The sequence below is a fragment of the Psammomys obesus genome, unplaced genomic scaffold (genome assembly GCF_907164565.1).
Source record: "Psammomys obesus unplaced genomic scaffold, mPsaObe1.curated_primary_1811, whole genome shotgun sequence".
Classification (NCBI taxonomy): Eukaryota; Metazoa; Chordata; class Mammalia; order Rodentia; family Muridae; genus Psammomys; species Psammomys obesus.
The window spans coordinates 9,591,520-9,619,017 of NW_026596034.1; the positions used below are offsets into that span (position 1 = coordinate 9,591,520).

The window sequence follows — 27,498 nt, forward strand, 5'->3', positions numbered from 1 at the left end:
ATCTATCTATCTATCTATCTATCTATCTATCTATCTATCTATCTATCATCTATCTATCATCTGTCCATTGGGAAGATCATGCAGTTCTGGCTGGTCTTGAAATTTTTATATAAACTAGGCATTTCTAAACCTTATAGCAGCGTTCCTACCTCTGTTCCTCAAAGCGCTGGCATTACAAGCAACTGTTACTATGCCAGGATCCCACAACCAAATTCTAAAGACAAGAGAAGTTTGAAAAATGTACTCTAGACAAGTAAGTTTGGGTGCTGATCATACAGCGTGTTGTCTCTGCCACTAACTGGGATAGTCAAATGAGTTGGATTCACAACCAATATCTCCTTTACTGTCAATTATTCCCATTAATACACTTATCTCTAACAACACAAAATACACACGATGTTCTTGGATTTCAGTGCATCTAAGGATGTCATTGTTATGGAGGTTTGTCTGTTGTTAAATATCACTTCCTTCCCTTCCTAAGTAGTTGGTTGTACATAAGCCATAAAAAATAAATAAATCTCTTTTTGCCTCACTTTCTCCACACATAGATGATGGTGCTGATTGTGCCTATTTATAGGGAGAGATGATTATATGCGGTGCCTTTCCATACTAAAACATGTGCAGGATTGTGGAACATCTACATAATAATGAATCACACAAGGGACTTGGAACCTGCATAGATAGTGTGGTTTAGATAGAGCCTTAGCGTTCCTTCCTACGCAGCCATTCTCCTGTCAGGTCTCCCTTGAGCATGTCAGCTGAACCCCATGGAAAGAACAACCTGAGGGCCCAGGAAAGCAAGAGACGCAGATGCTGTTCATAGTCATTCTTACCTCAGCAATGGGCTTGGCATCTTTTGTGAACAGAGCATTAGTGAGAGACACACCACTCTCTGAAATGGCCCTGTGGAAGAGGTTCCTGGCCAGAGGAGACAACACCTGGCAGGGAAGAGAAGAAGAGGAGGGTGTATGCTTACAAGAATGGTCAGTGGAACGCTTATTCTTTTTTTTATTATTATTTTATTATTTTTTTATTAATTACACTTTATTCACTTTGTATCCCCCCATAAGCTCCTCCCTCCTCCACTCCTGATTCCACCCTCCCTCCCCCTTCTTCACGCATGCCCCTCCCTAAGTCCACTGATAGGGGAGGTCCTCCTCTCCTTCCATCTGATCTTAGTCTATCAGATCTCATCAGAAGTGGCTGCATTATCATCTTCTGTGGTCTCATAAGGCTGCTCCCCCCTCAGGAAGAGGTGATCAAAGAGCAGGCCAATCAGCTTATGTCAGAGGCAGTCCCTCTTCCCATTGCTATGTGGAACGCTTGTTCTTTAAGGCTTCCTCTAGCTGTTCTTCTGTTCTGGCCGTTCACATGGGGACTACAGAGCTGTGAACATGACAGCTCCTCCTGACTCCTGGTCTGTTCCCAGACTTCTCTTTGGTTTGACATTCTCAACATAAATGAGATGGAAACAGAGACCCGAGTAAGAGACAGAGCAGGACTCATGTGGCAGGTGCTCATGAGGACAACTGGAAAGACTATTAACCCTGAGCTGCAGATTCTGTCCTTCCATTTCCATTCTTCAGACTATGTCTTAAGAATAAGAATAATGGAGGACTGCCTCTGACATAATCTGATTGGCCTGCTCGTTGATCACCTCTCCCTGAGGGGGGAACAGCCTTACTAGGCCACAGTAGAGGACAATGCAGCCACTTTTGATGAGAACTGATAGACTAAGATCAGAAAGGAGAGGAGAACCTCCCCTATCAGTGGACTTGGGGAGTGGCATGCATGCAGAAAGGGGAAGAAGGGTGGGATCGGGAGGGGAGGAGGGAGGGGCTTATGGGGGGATACAAAATGAATAAAGTGTAATTAATAAAAAATAAAAAAAAAAGAATCATGGAGGCCTGTAAAAATGTCAAAGAATGCTTATTCTTTGTTAATAGTAAAACTTGGAAACAACCCGAGATTCTAGTATTATAAAATTTGGCAGCAAGATTTTATTCCTACTACACAATATTATGCAATTTTAAAAGATAATACTAACGAAATATTTTGTATTAAAAATATTTTTCTTGTATTATGGTATATTAAATTTTATTTTGGATAAAAGAATTGAAGACCAAATGTAGAAACATACTGGTAAGAAAGAAAAAAAGAGATTATTCATGAAACGAAAGACAAATAGATGATACAGACAGATAAAATTTGTGAGGAAAGATTAGATAAATAAACATAAAACTCTTACATAAAAATCCCTGAGTGGCAGGGAGATGGATAGCTTTATATTTTGGGTTAATCTATTTTTTTTCTCTACTGAGACATTTTGCCCTCTGAGTATAAATCCAATATATGTTTGAAATATACATTAATACTAATTATTCTCTACTCAGCACCAAGGCAGTTTCTTACAGCTCATGGAACCTTCTGTACGTTCTCTAACTGTCCGTCTAGCTCAGTGTCACGCACTAAGACACCTCATGTCCCCTGTCTGCATCTGTGACCCATGTTTGTGTCCCATCCTTCCCTGTTTCACCTCCTATCCGTCTAGCCATCCTCACACTTAATTCCTTAGGATGTCTGTGTTCTTTAAAGTTGGTTGCTCTCCCTCTTGGGCATGGAAAAGCTGTCTTACCTCCTCAGGAGAAGCTCCATTCTGTTTTCAGGCTTTTGACTTTCCTCAGTGAGTAGATCTGGCTTAAAGCCAAACAAGAACACTTGATCTAACTCATTCTAGAATTTACACTCCTATCTGTACTTTTTACCTATGCCTACATTCCAGAAAAAATGTGTGTATGTGTGTGAAAGAGAGAGAGGTAGACAGACAGACAGACAGAGACAGACACAGAGAAAGAGAGAAGAGAGAACAAACGAGAAGCTGGAATTTCTTGAGTGCCTGTATGTGAACTACGCTCGAGCTTCCCAAGGGAAAAGGGGCATATTGGTCTTCAGCTGCTTCTGATGATGTGCTGTGAATACAGTCTTGTTAGCAAAGATGCTCATGGCTGGATTGGATGGTGGATGGTTTTCAGGAGGTTCAGACACATGAACTTGAGGTTTTTTCCTGGTGTTAGGAGCACTTACAAGAACAGAGACACTGAAACCTCCTGCTGACTCTCCAAAGATGGTCACAGAGCCTGGGTTGCCCCCAAAGTTGGCAATGTTGTCCTGGACCCAGCGCAGTGCGGCCACCTGGTCCAAGTGACCCCAGTTCCCCCGGCTGTGTTCATCCCCTGTGCTGCAAGAGAACAGATTAGTCTAGCAAGAGATGTCATGGCAAAGGTTGCATAGATCTCAGTACTTCAAATGGGCTGGGAGCCTGCAACAAACACCCCAGAATTAGGCTGTGCACGGCACCCCTCATAAAGAAGTCTATCCGATTCTCATTTCTGCAGCATTGTTCTCTATGGGGCTTTATGCTCATCTTCCAGAGGCTATTACTGAGGAGCCAGTATTGCATCTAGCACTGCTAGGAGTCACAGCACAGCCGAGAAGAAACTGCCAATCTCTGACCACACTTAGCTCACAAGGCAGACCAGGAACCAGAAAATGAAATGTGAATGATTGCTGATAGTTGAAAAAGAAAATCAGGCGAAAGCCCATGGCAGATGTGGGCCTGTGGGGTGATGTTTTAGGTATCTTCACTGAGAAAGGCCTCTTTGAGACAAGTGGAGACCTGAATAAAATGAGGACACAGGTCTTGTGAATATCCAAGGAATGGAATACCCAGGAGAAGCTGCAGGTGCAAAGACCCCAGGGTGTAGGACTAATAGTATAAATGTAGATGCTGTGAGCCTTGGAGAGCACATCTGTCGTGTCATTACAAGTAACGTGGAGACACTGTGCAGAGACATGATGACAGGACTTCCTGTCTCATAGAACACTCTGAGTGAAACAACCGCGGTATTCGAATGGCAAGTTTGTAATAATAAATTGTTCTAATAATTATCCCTGCTGCAGACTCAGGTCATAGATTAGAGTGAAAGCAGAGGGTTGTAGTGACTGCTATGGCATGGATATGGCTGTTCTCCAGTAGTTCATTGCTAGTATTCTGGTTTCTATTGCGGCGTGACATTATTTATCTGCAAAAGAACATGTAACAGGTGAGGTCAAGGGCAAGGTGATTATGTGATTGCACATCTCTCAGAAAAGAACTCAGAGTACCTAGTTCATCAGAATGTACTTTGCTATAAAATAGAAAGATTTGGGCTGGAGAGATGGCTCACTGCATAACAGTACTCTCCGCTCTTATCAAGTATCTAGGTTTGATTCCAAGTACCCAATGGCATCCCACAATCAACCATAACTCCAGTTCCTCTTCCTGCCGTTGTAGGCTATCAGTTATATGGTGCGCAGACATGTATGTAGGCAAAACACCCATATGCATAAAATAAAAATAAGTAAATCTTTAAACAAAATTAAAATAGCAAGATCTCCTCATCATATGAGCTCCGAGCCTCATCATACGGTCTTTTCATGTGCATCTGTTCTTCTACCATGTTTTTCCCTGCCAAGAGCCTTCAACATTAGAGTTGATTGAACCAGCCAGTCCTCCACTTGCAGTCTCTCACATCTTATGTTCTATAAAATTAGTGCTTTAGAATTAACTAGCTTCAGGTATTTTTTCTTATTAGCAGGAAACAGACCAATGTAATGCTAATGTGCAGTGAGGAGAGTCCAATAACTTACCTGAAGAATCCCCAGATGCCAAGGCGATACTGAATGGTCACCACCACCACATTTTCATGGGCAGAGAGGGCCAGTCCATCATAGGTGGATGCTCCGCCCACCACCAGCCCACCTCCATGGATCCACACCATCACCTGGACAAGAACATAAGCAGTCCTGCAGCCCAGAACATCAACGCAGTGAGGCAGCTTTTGGTGCTGCTGGGGGGTCGGGTCACAGATAGCAGACTTCGGATCACAGCGAAGGTTATTTGGTTGGGTCACCAACCTCTAATGTATGGTCACTGTGGTCATCACTCAGATCACAGCAACTCCCAGCAAAGCTATAACACGTATCTCTCTTTTAAGCTCTCGCAGCTCCTGTAACACAACATTGTGCCCCTGTGTGTCTCATTTCTCAGATCCTCCCAAGATTCTCATACTGAGAACAGCATTATCTCCAAAACTACTATGTACCACGTAGTTTAATAGACTTGAGCTTACGAGGAGGTATCATCATGTTTTCTTTTAAAAATTAATATATCAATAAGGAAAGAAATAAAAGAGTGTAAACTAATGATCAGATAATCTTGCTAATGAAAAGCCTATTAAGTAGACAATTCCAGAATTGTTCTAAGAGATAAAAATAACCAATCCAGGTTGTAGTAAAAACATTTTCCTATGTGACCAATAAGAATTGTAGCCCTTTGCCAAGATATCATAGAAAACAAGGCGTGGAAGCAAAGCTTTCACTTGGCCCCAGATGCTGAACTGTCCATCCCCTGCTCCTGGCTGCAGTGCAGTGAGCTGACTGTCAGGCCAGGAGTCAGATCATCCTGCAGACCTAACTACTGTGTCAGACTGGCTGTGTGCACTCACGCAGAACTGAGATTGCCAGTCATTGAGCTTCATAGAACAATTGCCATGTGAGGAATCAGGATAGGGGGTTAAGAGCTGGCTCTCCTCTCCTGCCTTCTCAAAAGCAAGATTTAAACATGACCCTGTCCCTCTAAAACCTGTGTCCACAGCTAGAGGAGTGCCCAGGACAGAAGTTCTCAACGGATGGGTCGCAACTCCCAAAGGGAGTTGTGTATCAGATATTTTGCATACTAGATATTTGCATTATGATTCATTACAGTAGCAAAATCACAGTTATTAAGCAGCAATAAAAGAATTTTACAGTTAGGGGTCACCACAACATGAGGAACTGTAATAAGGCATTAGGAAATTTTAGAACCACTGGCTTAGGAAGTCTCCTCTCATGGTGCTCTCAAGCCTACCTCCTTCCTCCCTCAAGGGATGCCTGTCACCTCTAGAGGAGAGTGAAGGCTGAGCCCAAGGACGGTGAGCAATGATGTGCTGAAGATGTTATGATGTAACTGTGCAGATTCAGTGGCAGGGTCCTTGAAAGGGCCCACAAGTTTCTCCTCTCTCTACCACCAATTCTGACTGTGTGTTTAAGTTATAGAAAGCCATGTGTGTGTTTGAGACTAATGTCTATCCTTATCTCCCAGTGCATGCTAAGCATGTGTAGCAATAAATTTCAGCACACAAATCTACAAATGTACTCCACTCTTAGGATCCACACAAAAGGGCTTCTGGGAAATTTGTTGGGTGTTGGCTTCTTACAACTCAGAAAATCACCTTCTCTTTCAAAAGACTCTTCTCCAACCCTGTGATCTATATCTGGCCATCTGCTCATCTCTGGCATTTTATTTCCAAGTGAAATGACTCACAGTCATCACACTGTGCCCAAGGCAGCTAGACAGGGAAATATGCTAAGGTTAATGTCCCAGGGTGCTTCCTAAAGGCAGGGAAAGTGCTGATGGGACCGCCTCAGAGTCCTCACTCCTTATTCCTTCACAGGACAGTGAAAGCCTTCACCTGACAATGAAAGTTTTCACATTCATCACACGTGACCTGAGGATGAATGCAACACATCCCTCCCTCCCAGACACTGTGTAAAAAGCACAGGGATGATGGTCAGAGGATCTGAGTCCTGTAGCATCCTTCCATGTGCTCTCCCGTCTCTACCAGAGACTCAGTTTCTCTAACGACTCAGGGAGATTTAGCTTCACTGTGGATCAAAGTCTAACCTAGTAACAAAAAGTAACCATCCTTTCCCTTCTATGTCTGTGAAGAAAAAAACGGAGAAATTTAAGACGTATGCTCCAAATGTGCTGTGATCTCCACGTAAATCTGATGTTACTGGAAAACATGAGATCACACTGTGAAAGGGAGCTGCTACCATCTGCCTTCATCCCTTTCTGGTTGCCTAGAAGAACTGGAGGCTGAACTCAGACCTCTGGTCCAGTAGTCCCCATACCTACCGGCAGCCGGCTATTCTTTGTCAAGTCAGCGGGAGTGTAAATATTCAGGTAGAGACAGTCTTCAGAAAACTGTAGAGGAATGTTCTCCTTTCTGTTGGTGAAGAGCTCTGAGAGCACCTGTCCTCCAACTGCATCCTGGGAGCACCTGGAAGGGGAGAGAGAATAGCTGAGATTCCACTAGATTGAAGCTTGGACATATTGCCCTGGCTCTGACCTTGTATGTGGAGTTTTGAGCACATAACTTACGTTATTCTCACTGGGTTGGAGTCATTTTCAGAGATAAGAGAGTCTTTAGGTTCCTTTTGGAGCTACTGAGACTCTAGCTTCCCCAAAGCCTACAGAGGGAGGAGTTGGTATTTCCCCATTTCTGGAGCTTTTGGGGTTCCACGGACCATGAACAGAGGCCCTCTGAGAAGCTGACCTCTGCCCTAGACAATACTGTTCCCTGCATTGTCTGTACAGGGCTCTGCACCCTGCTAGGCTCGTTCAGTGTGTTGTGGGGTGACAATGTTTCTGTACGCAACCATGCTCTTCTCCTTAGGAGTCTTCCATCAACCAGGGAAATGACTTACAACGATAGCCTGTTATAGGATAGAGGTGCTGTTTTTGGTAGACACCGCAAGAAGATATCATTCTAGTCCTGCTTCCACCACTGACAGGATGGGCAATCTTGGCTGAATTTCTTGCTTGCTCTGGTTTTAACCTGCCAGGCAAGGTGAGGTGAGTGCTGTCAAGAAGAGCCTCACCATCAGGCCTGCTAAGGTTCTTTTATGTTCCCATCCCAACAACAATCAATGCGGGCTTCCCTGAATAATGGTCCCACAAGTCCAGTATAGAGTGGAATTGCTGGCAGTGATTGAGTTCTTCAGAGTTCTGGGCACTGATCAACTTCTCTTTTGGTAAAGTCACTTATGACACATCAGCCCTAGATGTCCATGATCCTGTTTCACAGATGGTACCTGGCTTCCTGTATGTCAAAGAACAAGTGGAGGTGCTCAGATGCCTCCCCAGCTGTTGAATGGCAGAAGAGGAATAGAAATGGTGACTTTCAAGTCTCTAGCCAAGGTAATTTTTCCTACCCAAATGGGAGAAAGGACCATAATTCACAGAACTAGGAACTGAGTGACCAGTAAGGGATGAAGAGTTCAACCTCACTAGTGGTTAGAACTTTCTACTATAGACCAACTTTGCATTTTTTTTTATTCATATGATCTCATGTTGCTTATCTAACGCACACATTATGAGCAAGTCAAAGCATGGGGAAAGTTCCACTAAACAGAGGTTTTCATGCTTCCACAGGAGAAGTGTGTGCAATTTAGATATTTCCTAATCAAATTCCTATTCATTGACTGAGAAATGTCACCTCTTTAATTTATCCCCAAATCCGCATGATCACATGCAAAGATTTGGTTACAAATTCATCACAGTGTTGCTATACTGTTAAGGACATGGGAAGACCTTAACCTGAATAAAAGATTGGTTTCATAAAGTCTAGTTTCATAGTCACTTAATATAACTGCTGAACCTTGGCTGCTGCAGTAATAAGCACAGAATAATGCTGATGTTATAAATGTGCAAGGAGTCTCCCAAATTTTCCACATTCATAACCCCTGTATAAAGGGAGGACAAACACAGACAAAAGACTTGGACCACGACCTCAAATGCCAGCAGTAATTCTGAGTAACTGAATTGTGCATGGATTTTTAAACTTTGTTACACTTGCTTCTGTGTATTTCCCTGACTTTTCCATTTTTAATATTTGTGTCTTACATTTGCAATCAGAATGGGAAAAGAGCAAATAATATTTTTAGAAGAAAAAAATTCAATTCTAAGGACACTGCCAGGAGAGGAATACCAGAAACCCTCCAAAGTACCACGCCGAAGGAACAAATACTGCCTGCTCTGACATCTTTAGGAGGCTTTCTGGACTCCTTGGGCTTTCCCACTGGGTTCCAAGACTGACTGGGGGACACCAACTATTGTTCAGCTGTGACTAGGTGACTGGATAAACCTGGGTGTGAGAAGTTGAAGTCACCTTCATTGTTCCCTTCATTCACATAAGCCCACCTACTCACTCCGAAGGAATGCCAAGGCTCAAGACAGGATAAAACATCCTCATTCCCTTTACTTTGAAAAAGGTCTACTCCAATGGCTTACATAGGAGGATAGGAGGTGGTGTTCTTCACGAAGCTCCAGGGATCTGCAGGCTGTGGTGGTGTAAACCTCAAGGAGCCAAGAGGAGGTTTGGCAAAGGGGACTCCCAGGAAAACAGCCACAGGCTGTGCAAATCCTTCTAAATTGACATACTTCCCCAGGACTTTGCCATTAACAGTGTTCACTACAGGTGGTGAGGAGGGGTACCCTGTTGGACAAGAAGAAATGAGAACACATCAGTAGGGAAAAGGCAGACCTGCATTCCTAGTGTATCTGTCACTTTAGGACGAACACATTGATAAAAATCACCCGAACCCTTCCGGGTCATATTTCCTTCTTACACAAAATCAGAGTGAAGAAAATTGTCCTTATCTCAGAGGGCTAATTAATGACTAAAGTGTATTGCTGGCTTAAAAGCATGCAGCCTAAGTCACTGTAGAAAGAGAGGTGCTTGATGATGAGCTATGGTTTCCACCGGAAATGTTCATCTGCTAGGATCCTGGTGCGGAGCTGTAAGCTGGGTGAGAGGATGGACAAGAGTGGTCCCTGACTACAGGAGGGCTCACCTTGTAGGGATGGCAACAGACACATTGAACTTAATGTTGAGATGCTTGAGACTGTATCTGAGGGGTGGAGTCAGGAAGAGGACACAGCAGCTGGAAGAGGGAATAATGAGGCTTCCTTATTGGTCACTGTGACTTACAGTGTGGGGATGAGTGACCAGGGGAAACTTGAAAGGGGTGGGAATGATACAGCAGTAATGAGATAGAGTGCCATGACTAACAGACCACACAACAACCTATCTGGGAAGGGTGGGTGTGCTATGACTGTCACTTGAAGGAGTCCATGGGAGAGAAAGCTAATCCTGGATAAGAACATGCACCCTGGGGAAGACCTGAGTGATTTGGTAAGGGATTGGGTTTGACTTAGTAGACAAATCAGCAGCAGAAAAAGTTTCATGATAAAGCACACAACAAGCTTCTAGAATATTCTTCTCAGGGCTCTGAGCATGGTCTTCCAGAGAAAAGAGACTTGGTCATCAAAACCACTTGCCCTATTATCTCCATTCTTGCAGAAGAGACTGTCCACTGCAACTTCCTCACCTGTCCTGCTTCTACCCATTGTGGGACCTGCACAAACCAAGCTGGTGTTTACATGGCTGGTGGACTCACAGACATTTGGTCATGGCCACCCTGATGTTCTCTCTTGTCTGACCTCAGGGGTCTCAGTTTATGAGAACATCTCTCATTGGGTAAGGCCTGTTCCATCATTCTTCATCTGTTTCCCTTTCAATACAGGTAATAGGTCATCTTCCTCAAAGCTTATGGCCGGAAAAGAAAGGGAAATTCCAAATTTAGTGGGAAATGGCCAATGGAGCTGAAAATTTCTCATGGGAATCCAGCTTCTATGTCTCCTGGTCTCAACTGCCAGCTGCTTATTGTGAATGTTCTTCTTGTTGATACTAGTTATTACAAACAATGATGAATGTTCTGGTAGACATGTGCATACAGAATCTACTTTAGGATATGCTGGAAGGCCATGGAGAAGGGGGTGAAAGGCTGGCAAGTGGGTTCAGCAGTTTAAAGAGGTGAAGGAAGGTGAAGCCTGAGGAGAAATAGCCCAGGGTAGCCTATGGCAGTTCAGTGAAAACCTTCTCCCTGGAACTGGGTAGAAACACATGACCCAGGTCAAGCAGATAAGCAACAATGGCACAGATATTATATAATCATGTATTAAAATTATGTAATAGCATAGTGCCTTACTGAACACTTACTGTGTGCCCAAGTACATTCACTCTCTTTACATAATTCCTCAAAGAAGCCTTGCCAGATGAAGAGGCAAGATTTCAAAGCAATGTTTACTGACTACATAAAGATGAAAATAGGGTTGCATTGCAGGCTAGCCAGCAACCAAACATCTTTACACCCTGAATTTCTGCCCACTCTTACTGTGTCTTATCGTTTATCTCATGCCTTACACTGCTACACAGAAACAGCTTTCAGGGTTCTGATGGCTGAGCACTGGGCTAGACACCAGAGCCAGAGATAGACCTGGACATCTTTGACATTGGGGGAATGCATTCCCAGATTGCTTCATTTTGTCTTCCATGTAGTAGCACGGATGTATGCCTAACCTCCTCCCTGCATGCCCATCCTGCCCCTCGCCACTTATGACAGCAGATTTTGCTTTCTGTATCTGTTCCTTTGGTGCAAGAGTCTCTGCATGTCCTGGGGAAATTATGATCCCCAGGGCCCAACTAATGCAACTATCCCCAGCTTCCTACTTTATCTGAATCTCTTGCCCAGGCCACCTTGTCTGTCCTGATCTCTAAGATCTAGACACCAAAAAAAAAAAAAAAAAAAAAAAAAAAAACCTAAAGACGCTTCTCTGTCCCCAAACCTCCCAAAGAACTCCATGTAACCACCTCCATGCCGTCACACCCCTCTCTTCCTTCCAGGTAAAACTACACTGATGGCTCTTGCCCCTCTCCCTCTCCTGCCCTGACCCCTGACTGACCTCATTTTTTCCTCTTGTACACCACCCCAGTGACCTGTCCCTGTATTTTGGGAGCTTGAGTGTGAAATCATCATTTCAACAGTCTGATTTAGCCATGTCAAATTTTCAATGAATGCATTAAGCTTTCAGCCAAACGTTTTGCCTGTCTCTTAACCTAACTTAATCTCTAGACCTACAGCCATCCTAAGTATGGAAGCAGCAGCAACCACTCATTTTGTCCTCAGTGAAAAAAAGGAGCTTCTGTCATCCCTGCTTTAGAGATGGGGTCACCTAGGCACTGCAAAGTTTAGGATATCAAGTTGGAGTTATTAGTTAGGAGCCAGCCTTATATCTGACTCCTGAGTCTATGCTTTCAACATTCTGCTCTGCCTCTCTCTGTGACCTGCTTGCAGCTTGCCTAAGAATCACAGGGAAACAGGCTAAGCTTTGTTCAGCCCTCCTGGGTCTCCTGTAGCTGGGTCTCCTGGTGTCTGTCCTCCAGCATGTCTCTGTGAGACTAAGGTTCTTTGGAACTTTGATGCACTATTCAAACACAGAAAGTAAATATCACCAAGAGATTGGGGCTGTTCTGTCCTTGCCCTGCACACATTGTCATCTACTTGTGCACAGAACAAAGACTGAAAAATGTAACTCAGGCATTTGTAACCCAGAAGAACTTACCCCAAACTGTGCAAGTAGCAAGAGAAAGCCAGACCAGAGGGTAGAGCCTCATTGTGGAAGGACAAGTGTTCCGTGGGTCTGTGTGATATCTGCTGCTGTAGCAATGCTGTTGTAGACCCAAGGGCCCGCCTCCCTAAGTGTTGCTCAATCCGCCCAGTTATGTAATCTAAGATGACCAAAAAAAAAAAAAAAAAAAAATCTCCCTTCCAAAGAGCTCCCTGGGTGTCAGTTGGGACCTCCTCCAAGCCACGCCTACTAAGAGTTTACCCACTTTTATCTGAACAGCCAGTACCCAATACTCAGATTTCAAGTGGCCAGAAACCCATCCAACTGCTTGTTATGTAAGCCCTTCTCCCTTCAGCGCTTTCGGCTCAATGCACCTTGAACTCTCAAGAGCAGTCAGCAGCAGGCAGGTACCTGTAGGTAGTGGGAAGTGTTGGTCTGGGGTCCTTGTACGAAGCTGCCCACTTTAGAGCACATCACATCCCCACACTGTTCAGCTGGAAATGAGGAAACATTTCTCAGCCTCCACAGACTAGCATCTCCTAGAATTCATGCTCTCAAGATAGGAAGGACTCTTACCCTCTGTCAACCTTCAGATGATTCCTAAATTATCTTTGTAGTATTCCTGCCAAGTGACCTACCTGGTCGCAGAGCATACTCAGGGTCAAGGAAGTCTACTTTTCAGAGAAAGACTTTTGAACACAGTGTTCTAATAGTAAATGAACTCCACTGACCACAGTCCTTGCTTCTAATCATCCATGCATGCATGTATATACATATTCTTCAAACATTTACCAAAGTGTGTGGCCTCCCTTTCATGGGGTTGATGCGTCCTTGTAATTACTGGTCCTAGCCTGTTCTCACAATGCCGACTCTTCACACTCTCGTGTCTGGGTAGCTTTTTCATTCCACTACTGCGTATTTGGTTTGTATATGCTTTAAGTCCTCTAGATGCACTACTAGGATACTTGTGTTTCCACTTTCATTTGATTCTAGAAATTTTAAATTTCTTTAAGATTAAATCTCCTTCTTAGGTTAGTCTTTAAGTAGTTTAATTTGTGTAACTCTTAATTACAGATCATAGCATTAAACAATACATCAAAGTTTTTGATAACATTCCACAACTGGATCACAAGCACTCTGTCCAGCTTCCTCGGTCACTCCTCTCATAAAGCTGATCTTTGTGACTTCAAATCTGTGCATCTTTAGTTTTCTTTTCATTTTTCACATTGGGCTTTTTTTGCTGAGGGATGAGGGATGGGCCTACAACAAGGATGTAAAGTGAATTAAAATAATAAACATAAATATATAAAAAATTCAATCTCTTCAACTGATCCATTTTGGAAAAAGTTTCATGAACTGATAAAATAATAGGTATTCTACAGCTCTGGAAAGGACTATTCTGTAAATTTAAGTCTATTTGACGCATTGACTTTTAAAGTATAGACAGTCATGATATAAAATTTTCTCCAGGACTACTTTTGTTTTATGTGGGTCCTATATATTGTATTTCTGTTTTCATTTCATTTAAGGAATTTTTGCAATCCTCTCTCTCTTCCCTCTATTTCTTAAATGAATCATTGTTCATTGCAAATTATATTGTTCAATCTCCATGTTACATACTTTTCTCTCGGTTTTAAGGTTTTATTCCCTTACGATCTGATACAATGAGAGAAGTTATTATAATTTTTATATTTATAAATTCTTTATGCTTGCTAAGACTTGCTTTATTGTCTAAAATATGACTTGTTTGGAAAACATAAGATGATAAAATTAATGTGGATTCTGTATCTGTGAGATGGAATTCTTTGTGAATTTCTGTCAAGTCCATATGATATTTAGGGTAATTTAATTCTACTATTTAATCACTTTTTAAATTTTGATGATATATGTATTGGTAAGAGTAGGGCATTGTACTAGAGTCCCTGTCAATTATAATTGTTATTGTGTTGGTGCCCCAACAATCTGTGAACAGGCACTACTTGCAATTACTGTATCTTGAGATGCGTTTCTGTCTTCATTAATGTCTCTTCTGACTCATTTGGTCATGAAGTTTGTTGAGTTAGGTATAACTATAACTTCTCTTATTTGCTTTCAGATTCAATTTACTTGATGTCTTTCCTCCCTGTGGAACATTTTCATGGTGAAATGAGTTTCCTGAAATGAGTGAAATGAGTTTCCAACAAATTGTTGGGTCCATTTAAAAAAGTCCAATCAGCTAGTCTCTGTCTTTTAATTGGAGTATTAAAGCCATTTACATTCAGAATTGTTTTTAAGCAGTCAGTACTAGTTCTCCTGTTCCGTTCTTTTCTTCTAGTTGTTTTGAGTGGTCCATGCCTGCTTCTTTTTCTTCTATTCACCCAGAGATTTGGCTACTTCTTAATTAAATAGTGCTTGATTCCCCCCTACCTGATCTTTATTTGCTTATTTTCTTTTTCACTGTGGTTTAGTCTTTCTCCTTTGTCATGACTGATTTTATTTCACTTCTGTAACCCTGGCTTAGCACTCACAAATTTCTTTAGTTATGTGTGTTCTGGAAGCATTTTCTTTTCCTCCAATTTTGAAGAATAACTTTGTTGGCATAATAATTTAGATTGGCAGTTATTTTTATTTGGAGATTAAAAACAAAGGAGAAAAATAACAGTGTTATTTTTATGTTGTTCTGTTAGAAAGTAATAAATGTTTACAAATAAGTAACTATAATAAAGTACAGAAGATATTGAAGGAAGAGAGCTGTGAAAGAAGGGAGGGAAACTACACAATAAAAGAGGAAAATAAGGGTTTATGGGATGGCTCAGTGGGTGCAGACCCTTGCTGCCCGGCCACCTGCATTCCATCCTTGAGAGCCACACAGTGGAAGGAACCCACAGAGTCCCCCAAACTGTATTCGTATTGCTCACCATGACCAGCAGGGTACTTTGTAAGTGGAGCCAATTGAATTGTAACCCCTCTGATACTCTGATCACCAAAATGAGCCAGGATGGGCAGCACCAGTGTTGTTCTCACAGCCAAGCCTAGGCTGACAGAGGGCAGTGTTCATCGCAGTGGCCAGCACACACTTCTTTTCTCTTCTGGAAGTTACGATGTGCTGTGGTTTTATGACATACACACTGAGTGTGAGGCGTGTGGTGGTACATTGAAACTGTAGCCTTCCCTGCCACTTGGGTGATGCTGGAAAGTCTCCAGCTCATGTGACTACTTGCTTCCTACCAGCTCTGGTTTACAGGCTGGTTTCCTGCTGCAAACTTCTCTCAGTAATTTGTTGAAAGTTTTTCTTTCTTTCTTTTCCTCTGAGCAAAACAGGCTGACTCCCAGTCAGTCAGTGAGCAGAAACTTGCTGTGGGTTCATGGAAACATGAAAATGCTGAAAGCATTTCTTCCTGTGTCTGTGTCTCTGCTGAAAATACCCCATGAGCATCTAAGTTTCCTATATCATTATTTAAAAGCCCCAGTCTGCTCGACCCAACACTTGTGTTATTACTCAATCTAGACGGGCTGATGATCATTTTGTCTCTTATTAATGGGGTTTCTTTTCCATGGCTGTAATTTTTGCATTTAATATTTGATACAATGTCTATAAAAATAAACTGAAGTAGATGGCTTCTGTGAACAAACATGAGCATTCTTGCTTTTCTGTTAATCTGGTGAAACGCCATTCTTTTATAATGCACGTGTGAGTATGTGTGTGTCTGCGCCTGCATGTATGATAAAGGACTTGAATTTTTATAGTGTAGAATGTAAGTAGTATAAGATTTGTGTTCTCTCCTTAGCTACCATAACCACTACCTCCTCCAAACTGTGTTAACGTTAGCCAGTGCATTGTTAACACTTATGTGAGGGCTGATTCAGAAGGGCTTATGTCTTGCTCAGTACTTGGCTTTTGGCCTGACCTATGGATACACCCTTCACGGGGGTCTCTCCTGTGCTTTCATTTTCTTCAGTATTGGAAATCTGGTATTGGTACCATTACCTGCTAACTGGAGTGTGCCATCCAATCCCATTCCCAGAATTCTTAAGAGGACTCCATGGTCTGGATATTAGAATGGAGATTCTCTGTGACCTTGCCCTTCCTGAACAGCAATAAACAGCTCATAACACTACCCAGGACAGTTTCCTACCGTCCTCACCCAGGTATGTGCTTAATTACTTTTCTTCAGTCTCAGTAAGTCTTTACCAAGCTTTCAGAGGCAAAAAAGCCTTGTACTTCCCCTTATGGATTTCATTCATCAGGATAAAGAACTCTGAGCAAGGCTTCATGCCTATGCCTTACCTGCTCTTGATTTTTTTTCTCATAAACATATTACAGGTATGCATGAGAAAGTCAGTTATGTGTGTAACTCCTCCTTGGGTCTGTGTTTCCAGAGTGTTTGTACTCTGTTTGCCTCCGTGTCCCCTTAACACTCCACTAAACCCTTTAAATGTCCATTCCTTCATGTGCTGATGTCATCACTCAGAAGCAGATAGAAGGAAATCTATCTGCTTCCACTTCTCTTCCCCCATGTCTGTCTTCCTTTAGATTTCTGGATAATCATTCCCCAAACATTTTCTGCAGAGGCATCTTCTGATGGCATGGCCTCTCTCCAAGAAGCACAGATTCATCTCCATATTCATTTGATTTACAAAACAACATTTATTTCCCAAATTGAATCTGTGCAAATATCTCCATATCATCTTTCCACTCCCACTTAAGAATTCTCTAGTCTCCCCAATAGCCTATCCTTGGTCAATATCACCTTCATTGGAGTAGCCTCATTTGGGCTCCTCTGGTCTTCTGAGGCTGCTGGCAGAGCCTCCCATTCACAGCTCAGTATGTCCTGTCTGGAGTGGCTTCTTAGCCAGGAGCTCAGTCCAGAAAGTCACTTCCTTGTCTTTCAGTCTCTGAGCTTGCTGGGTGGTGGCACCAATCTGCAGATACCCTTCCTTTTGGTCATACTCTGGCCAATGAGGCAGCCCTTTCCCATTGGGATTCCTGAAAACAGAATCAAGTAGAATTCCTTAAAGCTGTTGTGTGTTCCCCACATTCCTATATTTATAGAGATCTTTGGTTTATCTTTTCCAAAGACCTGTGCACCACAAGAAATGGGAACACCACTGGCAGAGTCTTGTGGCCACAAGGTTGGAGCCAATTGCCCAAGTTTTCAAATGCCACACCTTCCTATTCATCTCCCTTATTGTCTCATCTCACCCGCCAACCTGGGTCACCAGACTCACCCATTCCGAGCAAAGTTTGCCCAGAATTTCATCACCATCTTGCTGAGATTGATCTCCTCTTCTGAAGCACCTTCTGTGGGGAATAAAAATAATCTATTGACTCAGTTCATGGCTCATGAGCTAAGGAGAAAAATATCACATAGGGGATTATTAGAAAAGTAGAGTTTGGGCTTTCACACCAAAGCTGTGGAATCGAAATCTTTATTACTAGAAGGTTCTTCTTGGTTGCTGTACACTTTCAGTTTGGGAACGATTGATCTAAGACACAGCAGACATGTAGTGCATTCTGCTGGAGCTCATCCATGTCCAGTGCTAGCCTTCTTGATACATAAATGCCACAGATGAAGAATTCCAGTGGATCACAGGGTTGTCCCTTAAGTATTCCCCTCAAACCTATAATTACATGCACAAAGGCTCTGGGAGCTGCTCCGGGTATGTCATAAAGAGCCATGAGATGCCTCACAGTCATGAATAATGGCAACTGTTGGAAGTTAAGGTACGGAATACATTCTGAAAGGTTTTCTTTAAACATTGTATTCTTAATTATAATATAGGGAAAACATTACATGTAGGTAGGTATGCATACAGACAGTCAGATGCACATGGCAACAGACTCATGGTCTGAAACATCTTGACCTCATCCTCACTCACATTCTGATAGGTTATTTTGAGTGGGAAATGGAGCATCAGTGGTATTCTTGTCTTCAAATGGGACACCTGGGTGATACTTTTCTCTTGGTACTATTACTGATCAAGATCTTAATACAGAGTATTGCTGGCTACACATGAGTATGTAACTTTCCTTGTGTATGCTGGAGTGGGAGAAAGGCTGGGAACTTGACAGTTGAGTTTAGCACTGTTCCACTGAGTTGGGAAGTGAATGTCAAGAGAGGAAAAATGCATTCAAGGCCACAGACACAAGACTAGAACCCAGACCTCCTAATCCCAAGCTCACAGACCCCAAAGCACCATTACCTCTTAAAATCGGGGCACCAAAGACAGAGTAGACTTCATCTCCATGATCTCCTACCACATTGCTGGGTTTCATTTCTGGTGAGAAGCTTGGACGATACTGAAACTCATACATGTAGGTGGGAGCTCCGGCATCTGGGAAGACACAGAATCACTTACCATTAGTGTTGCTAGATACAAGTGTGGACGATATCAAGGCCTCTGTAATGCAGGAGACCTTTTGAGTGTAAGTGAAATAAAGAAACAGTTCAACAAAAGCTTCTTCATGTGCTTAGCACTGGGCAGGAGTGAAACATAATATCCATATGAGGGAAAAGAAACACAAATCTTGATCAGTATTTTGGGAAGACTCAATCTAATTAATTGCACATATTTGTCTACCCCAAAATGCTAGTATTTTAAGCATCCACAGAACTTTCTTTAAGACAGATCCTACCTGAGGATCCAACACAACCCTCAGCTAATTCAAGAAGACTGGAGTTAGAGCAAGCATCTTTTCTGATCACAATGGTTTGAAACTTGATATCAATACCAGGAAGAATTTGAGAAAATGCATAGAGTCATGGAAAGAAACATGATCCTGGTCCACTAATATGCTTGCTATGGAAACAAGTGGAAATTTTAAAGCATATTGAAATAGGGATGGAGAGATAGCTCATTGCGGAAGAACTTGCCACACAAGCGTGAGGATGAGTGTGTGGATACCCAGCATGCACGTAAACACAGCCTGCCTGTGGCATTACAGACTGGTGTAGCCCTGGCATGCTGGAGGCAGAGATGGGGATCCCTGGAGCAAGCTGACAAGTTAGACCAGCTTAACTACTGAGTCCTGAGTTCAAGCCAGGGGCCCTGACTTGGTATATAAGGTGGAGAGCAGCAGAAGTCTGGTATTCACATTCATACATACAAGTGTGTGCCAACATACATATGAACATCCATAAACACATATGTATACCACACATACAAAATATAAATAGATCAAATTAATGATAACATAAGCGTCCTATCAACGAGGAGACAACCACGTTCTGATGACTTTACAGATGAGTGACTTAGAGAAAAACTAGTATCAACCCAAACATTCCCCCCAAATTTCTCTAAAAATAAGAGAAATGGGACTAGTTCCAGGACAGCATTACCTTCAAACTAGAATAAGACAAAAAAAAAACACTGTAAGAAAATATAATAAAATATAACACATTTTCTATAAGTATACATGTAAAAGCACTTAATAAAATGCTAGTAAACAAAATGTAATGGCACACTTAAATGCTAATCCATTTTAACATGGTAAGATTTGACACTGAGATAAAAAAATAATTCATTTTTGTGACATGTAGCATTAAAGACTGATGGAAAAAAAACCCAGGTAGTCATCTTCTTTAAGGCCAGCTTGATCTACATAGTGAGTTCCAGGCCAGCCTACATCGTGAGACCTGTCTAAAAAAATTAAAAAACGTAGACATTATACAAAGTGTTCTATTGGTTCTGTGCAATTCCTATCAAAAATCCGATGTCAATGAAAGTAAACATGCATACATACACACAAATGCATATATACATGCACATACTAAGGGCAATCATGAGCAATATGAACAATACTTAATGTCTCATCCAATACTTTCATGCTGTACAAAGTAATTGCAACAACAAAAAGAAAACAGAGAAGATAGACACACTGACCAATAAAACCCTATATGGATCCCCAAAATGAATTCCAGAACACACTGTCAACCGTGATTAGAATACGGCACATCTTTCCATTTCATGAGAAAATTTTTTGTGCTTGTTGTCTCTTTCACCTAGGATACACATAGTCTGTAGTTAACAGCATTCCCTCTTGTGTGGTACATTCCAAGAACACACAAGGAAAAAGAAAGTCACTTCAGTAATTGCTGTTCAGAAAAATGGATCCCCATATGCAGACCTGTTAGACTAGATGCTTATCTCATGATTTACCAAAGAAAAACTAGAAAACTGGGTGATAAGTCTAATTCACAATGAGAAATAACAATAAGAAAACATAGAAGAAAAACTATATGACACTGGGTAGAACATGGCTCTCTGGCTTTGACCCCAAAAGTGGAGACAACCCAGGGGGGGAAAAAAGTGAAATGGGATGGATATCCCACTGCAAAACTTCTTCACAGGAAGAAAAAGAAATGAACAGTTTACACAGACAATCCATGTCTGATTGTGTGTGTGTGTGTGTGTGTGTGTGTGTGTGTGTGTGTGTGTGTGTGCGCGCATGTGGACAAGGTAGGGAGTATTTTCAAATGATATATGCTATAAAGGGTTGCTATACAAATTATCTAAGGAATGTGAACAACTAAACTGCAAGAAAAAAAGCAAAACAAAACCCATGTATTTGGGTAAGAATCCAAACTACTGTCAGGATGGGAGACCCCTTGTAATCTTGGCAGTTGAGACAAGGAGGCAGGAGGAGGCCTTTGGCTTTTTCTAAATAGATAGACCTTCTCTCACAAAGAAAAGAAAATGACAAGGGCCTGAGTAGACATTTCTTTAAAAGCATAAAATGGACAACAGATAAACAAAATTTGTTAACATCAACGACCATTAATGCAATGTAAATTAGAATCACAATTAGGTAGCATCTTTCCCAGTCTGAATGCATTTTATAAAAATCAAACAATAACAACTAGCGTGGGCAAGGGCGAAGAGAGAAGAAAAATCATTCCTACAACGTGTGTACTACAAAACACAAGGACACTGTTTAAAGCACGTTGATTTGAAATGATTGCACTGCTCACCAAAGTCAGGTTATGGAATTACTGTGTGTCTATCAATAGATGAATAAATAAAAAATATGTTATACTGTAGATGGAATAATGCATGCTCTTAAAAAGGAAGATGCGTTCATTGCCATTATGACAACCCACATAAAGATGGAGAATTATATGCTCAGTGGACTAAGTCAGGCTTAGGTAGGCAAGTATACACATTATACAAAGATATACATTGAGCTTCAACAAAAGAGCTCAGAACATCAAAGAGTGAAAGGGCCACAGCCTGAAGGTAGGGTGTAGTGGGCTGTCCTAAAATCATTCCGTTCATCTTTAAAATTTTTTATTGTACTTGCCTATTTGTATTTTGTCTTGGGATGGGCCGGACACAGTGCATGTGTGGTCAGAAGACAACCATGTGAGTCCCAGGGATTGAACTCAGGTCATCAGTTTGGGGAGCAAGAACATTTACCTGCTGAGCTCTCTCTCACCCACTCCATTTTTCATTTTGAATTACATTGTACAATGTGATACAAAAAAAACCCAAACATGTTCTTAAAGACTATTTTAAAATGCTGAAGGAAATGTCAGATGTTTTCATTAAATGAAATTTGCTGTGGCAGCAAAGTTACAGTAATTATTTCATATTGGCTTGTAAACTGCAACATCACCTTGTATTTCCATTATTTACATCATTTACATATATTATTACTGCATTATACAAACACATATGTAGTTGTCAGTACTGGCACATAGGTTCCTTCTGTCTCTCTCCTCATTATAGCATTGTGTTCGCCCCTGTTCTTCTTGCCCACAACTGGGAAAACTGAAGTACCAGTAGGTAGCCCCTATAGCTAGTTTACATCATGGATGCAAACACAGATTTTAAATCCCTTCTAAGGGCTAGAAAGATGGTTCTGTGGTTAAGAGGACTTGTTTCTCTTCTAGAGGACCTGTATTTGATTCCTATGACTTTCTTCTGGCCTCTGCCAGAACCAGCAGAAATAGGACACACACACACACACACACACACACACACACACACACACACACACTTGCACATAAATCAAATATAAAGTAAAATTCTTAAAATCTCTCCCAGGAAGTTAGGGAGAGTAATCCAGAACAGAGCATTGTTTGCTGGATTGCTGATTGAGTGAGTGAAAGCTGGGGAAAAGATGGGCTCCATACATGGCAACCACAGAGGTCACCATCCCTAGGGTGAGCTTATTATCCCGAAGCTCACACCCATGCCCGGCACCTGTCACATGGGAAGGTTCTGTGACAGGCCCAGCCTGAACACATTGGCACACTAAGATGGACAGAAGCCAGGCAAGAACACTGAGAGTGTTTACATTCCTACCTTACACAGTTCTCCCTCACTGACCTCCTTGGTCAGAAACAGCCTTCCCTATGTTGTACCTCATTTCCACTCTTCCCTCTGTAAAGTACTCTAAAACTAGCTCTGACATCAAACCCGTTCTAAAACATTACCTAGTATTTGGTAAATACTAAACCCACGTACCAGCAGATGAGGAACTTCAGATGAGGAACCCTGTGACAGATGCTGTTGGTGCGACACTTGTTCCTGTTCATGGCCTGACTTCGGTCTGCCTCTACCATCTGTCACTCTTGACCTAAAGGCTCTTTGTCTGGTTATAACATACTAGAAGCTTCTCTGCACAGCAACCCAACAGAAACAGCAACCCCTTGGGCCAGGATTAGCCTAATGGGAAGTGGTCATTGTTAGATCAAACACTATTCAGATGGATCACCTTGAGATGTGTGCTTTGCTTGTTTCCCAGCCCTTCCCAGCTCCAGCTCCAGAGAATATATGCTTAGCCTGGCATCATTTACTGGACTCCATTTCTTTCCTGTGTCACTTCCTCATGTCCCACCTCATGGTTTTTGGGCTACTCCCTTGCATTTCAATTCTTTCTGCAGATGATATCATTGGCACAAATAAGAGAGAACAATACCATGATAAGGCCAAAAAGTCAGACTTAGAGGCTTGATGTCAGCAGTTTCACATTTTCAAATGCTGGGAGATAGGCAAGTCTGAGAGAAAAGTGGTAAAATAAGTGTCCAATGTCTGGGACTCACCTCTATGTCCACGGGAGACAATCACAGATGGGACAACCAAGGCCACATCCCCGATCAGCTCCAGAAGTTGGTCTTTATTTCTGCCTGGGTCATCTGTGTCTCTTAAATAATACTCAACGGCCATGGGAATCTTATCCTCGGGGAGGTTCTAGCATGGATAAGGAAAATGACCACTATCACATGACTTGTGTAACTTTTCCAGCCTCCTTATTGACGATGAACCTCTTGAACCCTGAACAAATTCTGATGTGAGAACATCAGAAAAATGGAGACATCAGGAAGACCCCATTCTTTTTCTGATACATAGCACATTTGTAATTTGGGGCAAGTTCTCAGGTTTTCTGTGTTCCTCAACCAGTTGCCATAATCCCCGGGTTGCTTACAAGAATAAAAGACGACTTCTTCAAGAGAGATGTGGCTGTCATCCGGTCCACTTTCATGTCAGAGGGTGGATAGTTCATCATCTACGTAAAAACATGGTTAGCATGGGGGCTCACAGACCAAAGAGCATGCATGGCCTAGGCCTAGACTCCCTAAACTATGTAGCAGATATGCAGTGTGGTCAACATGTGGGTTCCCTAGAAATGGGAGTAGGGGCTGTCTCTGACTCTTTTGCCTACCTCTGGATCCCTTTCCCCTATCTGGGCTGTCTCATCAGGCCTCAGTGGGAGAGACTGCTGCAACTTGAGGTAACACAGTGGGTTGGTACCCTTGGGGGTCCTCCCTTTCTCTGAGAAGGAGGGGGAGATAGAGGGAGGGGGAAGGAGGGTGGAACTTGGAGGAGAGGAATGAGGGGGCTGGGATCAGGGTGTAAAATAAATAGATAAATAAATAAATAGATAAATGAAGACAATAACGAAAATGTGGTTAGCATCTATGAATCCTCAGAAGTTAGTAGAATGAAACAAACAGACCAAGTAACTATAACAAAGCACAATAAAAGTATTAGTTGAGCTTTGATGGGCATGCTTGTTATGAGCTTTAAAACAATCAGTAAAACAGATGGATTTATACAGAAATCCAGGCATGAAAAAGATACTCTAATTATGTGTATTGATCAGGCCAAGGGGCTCAAAAACCTCAAAGCAGAGACGGAACAAAACCTCACAGACAAAAAGACAATGCAAAAATCTGCTATATTCTTTAATATCTACAAAATCTTTCTGCAGTGAGCTGTAGAACTCTCAGCCTGTCTCAGTATTATGCAGGGACTTAACTTCTCGCAACTGAAAGCCACATGATAGACTAACCCTGGTCTCCCTATAATGACTGTGCTGGGAAAGCCTGCTGCTTTCAGGAGAAATGACTCTTCTCCAGCTAAATCATGGTTGTGGACAGACAGACCCTGAGAGCTGCCCCAGAGCACTCACTTACTATAGAAATCCCGAGGTTAGCCTCACTTCTCTACCTATGGGAACTTCACACCCAAGGTCCCAAATGCTTGAGAATAACTATCATGAATCTTTTTGTAACCTAGTGTAAACACACAGGATGACAATTCTTTTTCTGTGGTGGCCTTACTGCCCCTTGAAATTCTTTCTACCTCTCACGAAGTGTGGTTCTACTGCAGATGAGTTCTGAATAATGTTTGGATAAGGAATCCAATGTCTGGCTACACAGACTCTCCACAAATCACACTGTTCCTCTCCAGGCTTCCCTAGCCTTGAAACATCTCCAGGATTAGTGATGTCTCTGTCTGCGACTTGAGTTCAGACCATGTTCAAGCTTCTCCCTATTGCTACCCTATTAGCGAATGAAACCTGCTTTACTCTTGTACTTAATGTCTGGCTCTTGCTGTTATCTTTGAACAGGAAAAGCCATTTTTCCCTTTAAAAGTGTATTTTAACTTTGAATCTTTCAATGATGTGAAATTAAAGCATATTTGGAGATTTATGAAAAGTGTGTCCAGGTTCATGGTAGAAGCTGTGGTTCCCCTTCAGACTCTGCTGAACTTCCGGTCCTTTCCCATATAGAGACGTCATGCTGTTTGACATTCATCTAGGCCCTCTCAGCCTAGATCCTTCAAGAACCTAAGTTTAATGGAATGACAAAGTGTTTACTGAGACAGGATTCCCAGAACTGGATCACACAGGATTAAAGTTAGCTTGGGCAGCAAACATTCCCTAAGCACAAGCAGAACTTGGGCAAGAAAGAGCCCGTGTTGGAGGAATGCTGGGTAGGTGACAGGGAGCACTTTCTCTAATAGGTCTGTTTATGCTCACAGTTGGCAGAATCCAGCCAAACTCTTGCTTGTTGATGCCCACAATGTAGGGCACGGTGTTGAAGCTCTTCTCAGCCAGGATCTCTTTGGGCATCTTTGGCAGCACCACTCCATCCAGCACAGTGGGAATAAAGGGATAGCTCTGGGGAAGAGACAAACACAGCGCCAGAGATAACCCATTCCCCTCTCAGACTTTCTAAGGAAACAGCCAGAAAATAGACACCGTGGCTCAGGTAGAAGCCATGGGAACTTAGGGTCCTAAGAATGAAATTAAGGGTCTATATGCCACTAAGGGCCTAATTAGGGGTATCTCAGTGGTACACTGAAGGTTGGAGAAAAGGAACAGAAGGGCCCTTAGCTGAAATTAAGTTATCATTTTAGAATACGTATTTCCATCTGTAGTAGGTTATATCATCCAGAGTGATTCCCATTATGCCTGACAGTTACGCCTGTAAAATTGACACAAATGATGCATTTGTGAATCCTGAGCCACTGCTGTTGGGGAATTCCAGAGCTAAGTTCCTGCTTTGCTCACAACCCCTGCTCACAACATTGACATCATCCTTGTCTTGTATGTGGGTCTCAGTTATAAAACATAGATTTATCACAAAAATGCATGTATAGAACTTATAATAAAACACCAGCTCAATAGGACTTAGTATTTCCCCAACCATGGGTAACATAAGAATAAATTTATTTGGCTTCAGATTCACAACCATGAAGTCTACTATGATTTTTAAATGAATCATCTCATGAATCCACTAATTTACCTAACTTCCAATCTCTTCCAATCTCTTCACTAAAGGAATCACATGACTACTCTTTAGCATGGCTTTCCCAAGAGTTAGGTAATTTTCCTCTCTCTCTTTGGATGTATTGTCATGTTGCCTCATCAACACTGACTTCAGGGTCAAGAGACACCATAACTCAGCATGGCATAAGTCTACCTATCACACCTGTTTTCTCCCAAAGGGTCCTGGCCTGTCTTGTTTGGGGACACTTGCCCTATGGCATCACTGTGCTCTAGAGCATCTTAAAGCAGAGAAATCACTTCGAACAGCAAGCACTGAAAAATGGCAGTAAATAGCCCACAAAGTGGACATATGTGATTAGGAATGATGAGACAAGGAGATAAAGCTTTACTGCAAATGGGATGGCTCACACCTCTCATTGATCTGTGCGGGTGTTGCAGATGACCCCAGCAATGTCACACTTGTTGACCCAGGGCTCATATGTTCACTTTAGCAAGTAACTAAATTAATAATTTATAAGATTCATGGTGGATGGTGAGCTATATGTCTGTATTAATATTTTGAATTAACTATTTTTGAAAAACAATTAGACTTTACCTGGTTGGGATATCACTAAGCCATGTTAGAGTTAAAAATTAACTATAGAGAACAAAGACAAAATACATGAGAGAAGTACAAACTACAACATAATGTCTATTGTCAAGTGTTGCCAAATATTCCTTCAAAACTGTCCAGACTTCAAATATTGTCACACTGCTCTAGGCCTGGTGTAACCCACTAGGAACCTCTGTCTATATAGCTGCTTTGGGTGGACCTCTCAGATGGGCTTAGCATCTGCCCTATTTCTTTCCTTCACATTGATTGCACTATTTCCACACTGCAGTCCAGGAGACTGTTGTAAATCCATCAGGTCATTGCTCTGCCAAAGCCATCTGGACATGCCCGCTTCATGTGGGGGTCACAGTCCCATCTGTGGTGTCTCCCTTCCCACATCCATGACCAACTCAGCTTCCAACCTCTTTCCTCCTCTCTGCCTCCATCCCAAACACACAAGCCTTCTGGCAGCTGCTCTTCCATCTGCCTATAGCATTCTTGACCAGCCTTCCTGACTGCTGGCATCCTTGTCCCTTTCAGAGCTTCCCTCACAAACTTCAGCCATGAATA

General features: G+C 42.2%; 2 protein-coding genes across 3 annotated transcripts in view; both read right to left on the reverse strand.

The window, feature by feature from the left end:
* LOC129686807 (carboxylesterase 1D) overlaps positions 1-12,433 on the reverse strand; it is a 31,480-nt gene extending 19,047 nt beyond the window's left edge. Inside the window, exons 1-6 of the mRNA XM_055620908.1 lie at positions 12,329-12,433; positions 9,155-9,359; positions 6,998-7,142; positions 4,690-4,823; positions 3,085-3,238; positions 834-938 (exon numbers count right to left, since the gene is read on the reverse strand). Coding sequence (XP_055476883.1) covers positions 834-938; positions 3,085-3,238; positions 4,690-4,823; positions 6,998-7,142; positions 9,155-9,359; positions 12,329-12,380 — 795 coding nt within the window. The 5' untranslated portion in view covers positions 12,381-12,433. The remainder of the gene's footprint in view (positions 1-833; positions 939-3,084; positions 3,239-4,689; positions 4,824-6,997; positions 7,143-9,154; positions 9,360-12,328) is intronic.
* A 4,504-nt stretch (positions 12,434-16,937) lies between these two features.
* LOC129686808 (carboxylesterase 1E) overlaps positions 16,938-27,498 on the reverse strand; it is a 42,544-nt gene continuing 31,983 nt past the window's right edge. For both annotated transcript variants that reach the window (XM_055620911.1, XM_055620910.1), the window contains exons 9-14: positions 25,584-25,724; positions 23,745-23,825; positions 23,362-23,509; positions 18,518-18,649; positions 17,543-17,615; positions 16,938-17,300 (exon numbers count right to left, since the gene is read on the reverse strand). In XM_055620911.1, the coding sequence (XP_055476886.1) occupies positions 17,129-17,300; positions 17,543-17,615; positions 18,518-18,649; positions 23,362-23,509; positions 23,745-23,825; positions 25,584-25,724 (747 nt within the window). In that variant the 3' untranslated portion in view covers positions 16,938-17,128. The remainder of the gene's footprint in view (positions 17,301-17,542; positions 17,616-18,517; positions 18,650-23,361; positions 23,510-23,744; positions 23,826-25,583; positions 25,725-27,498) is intronic.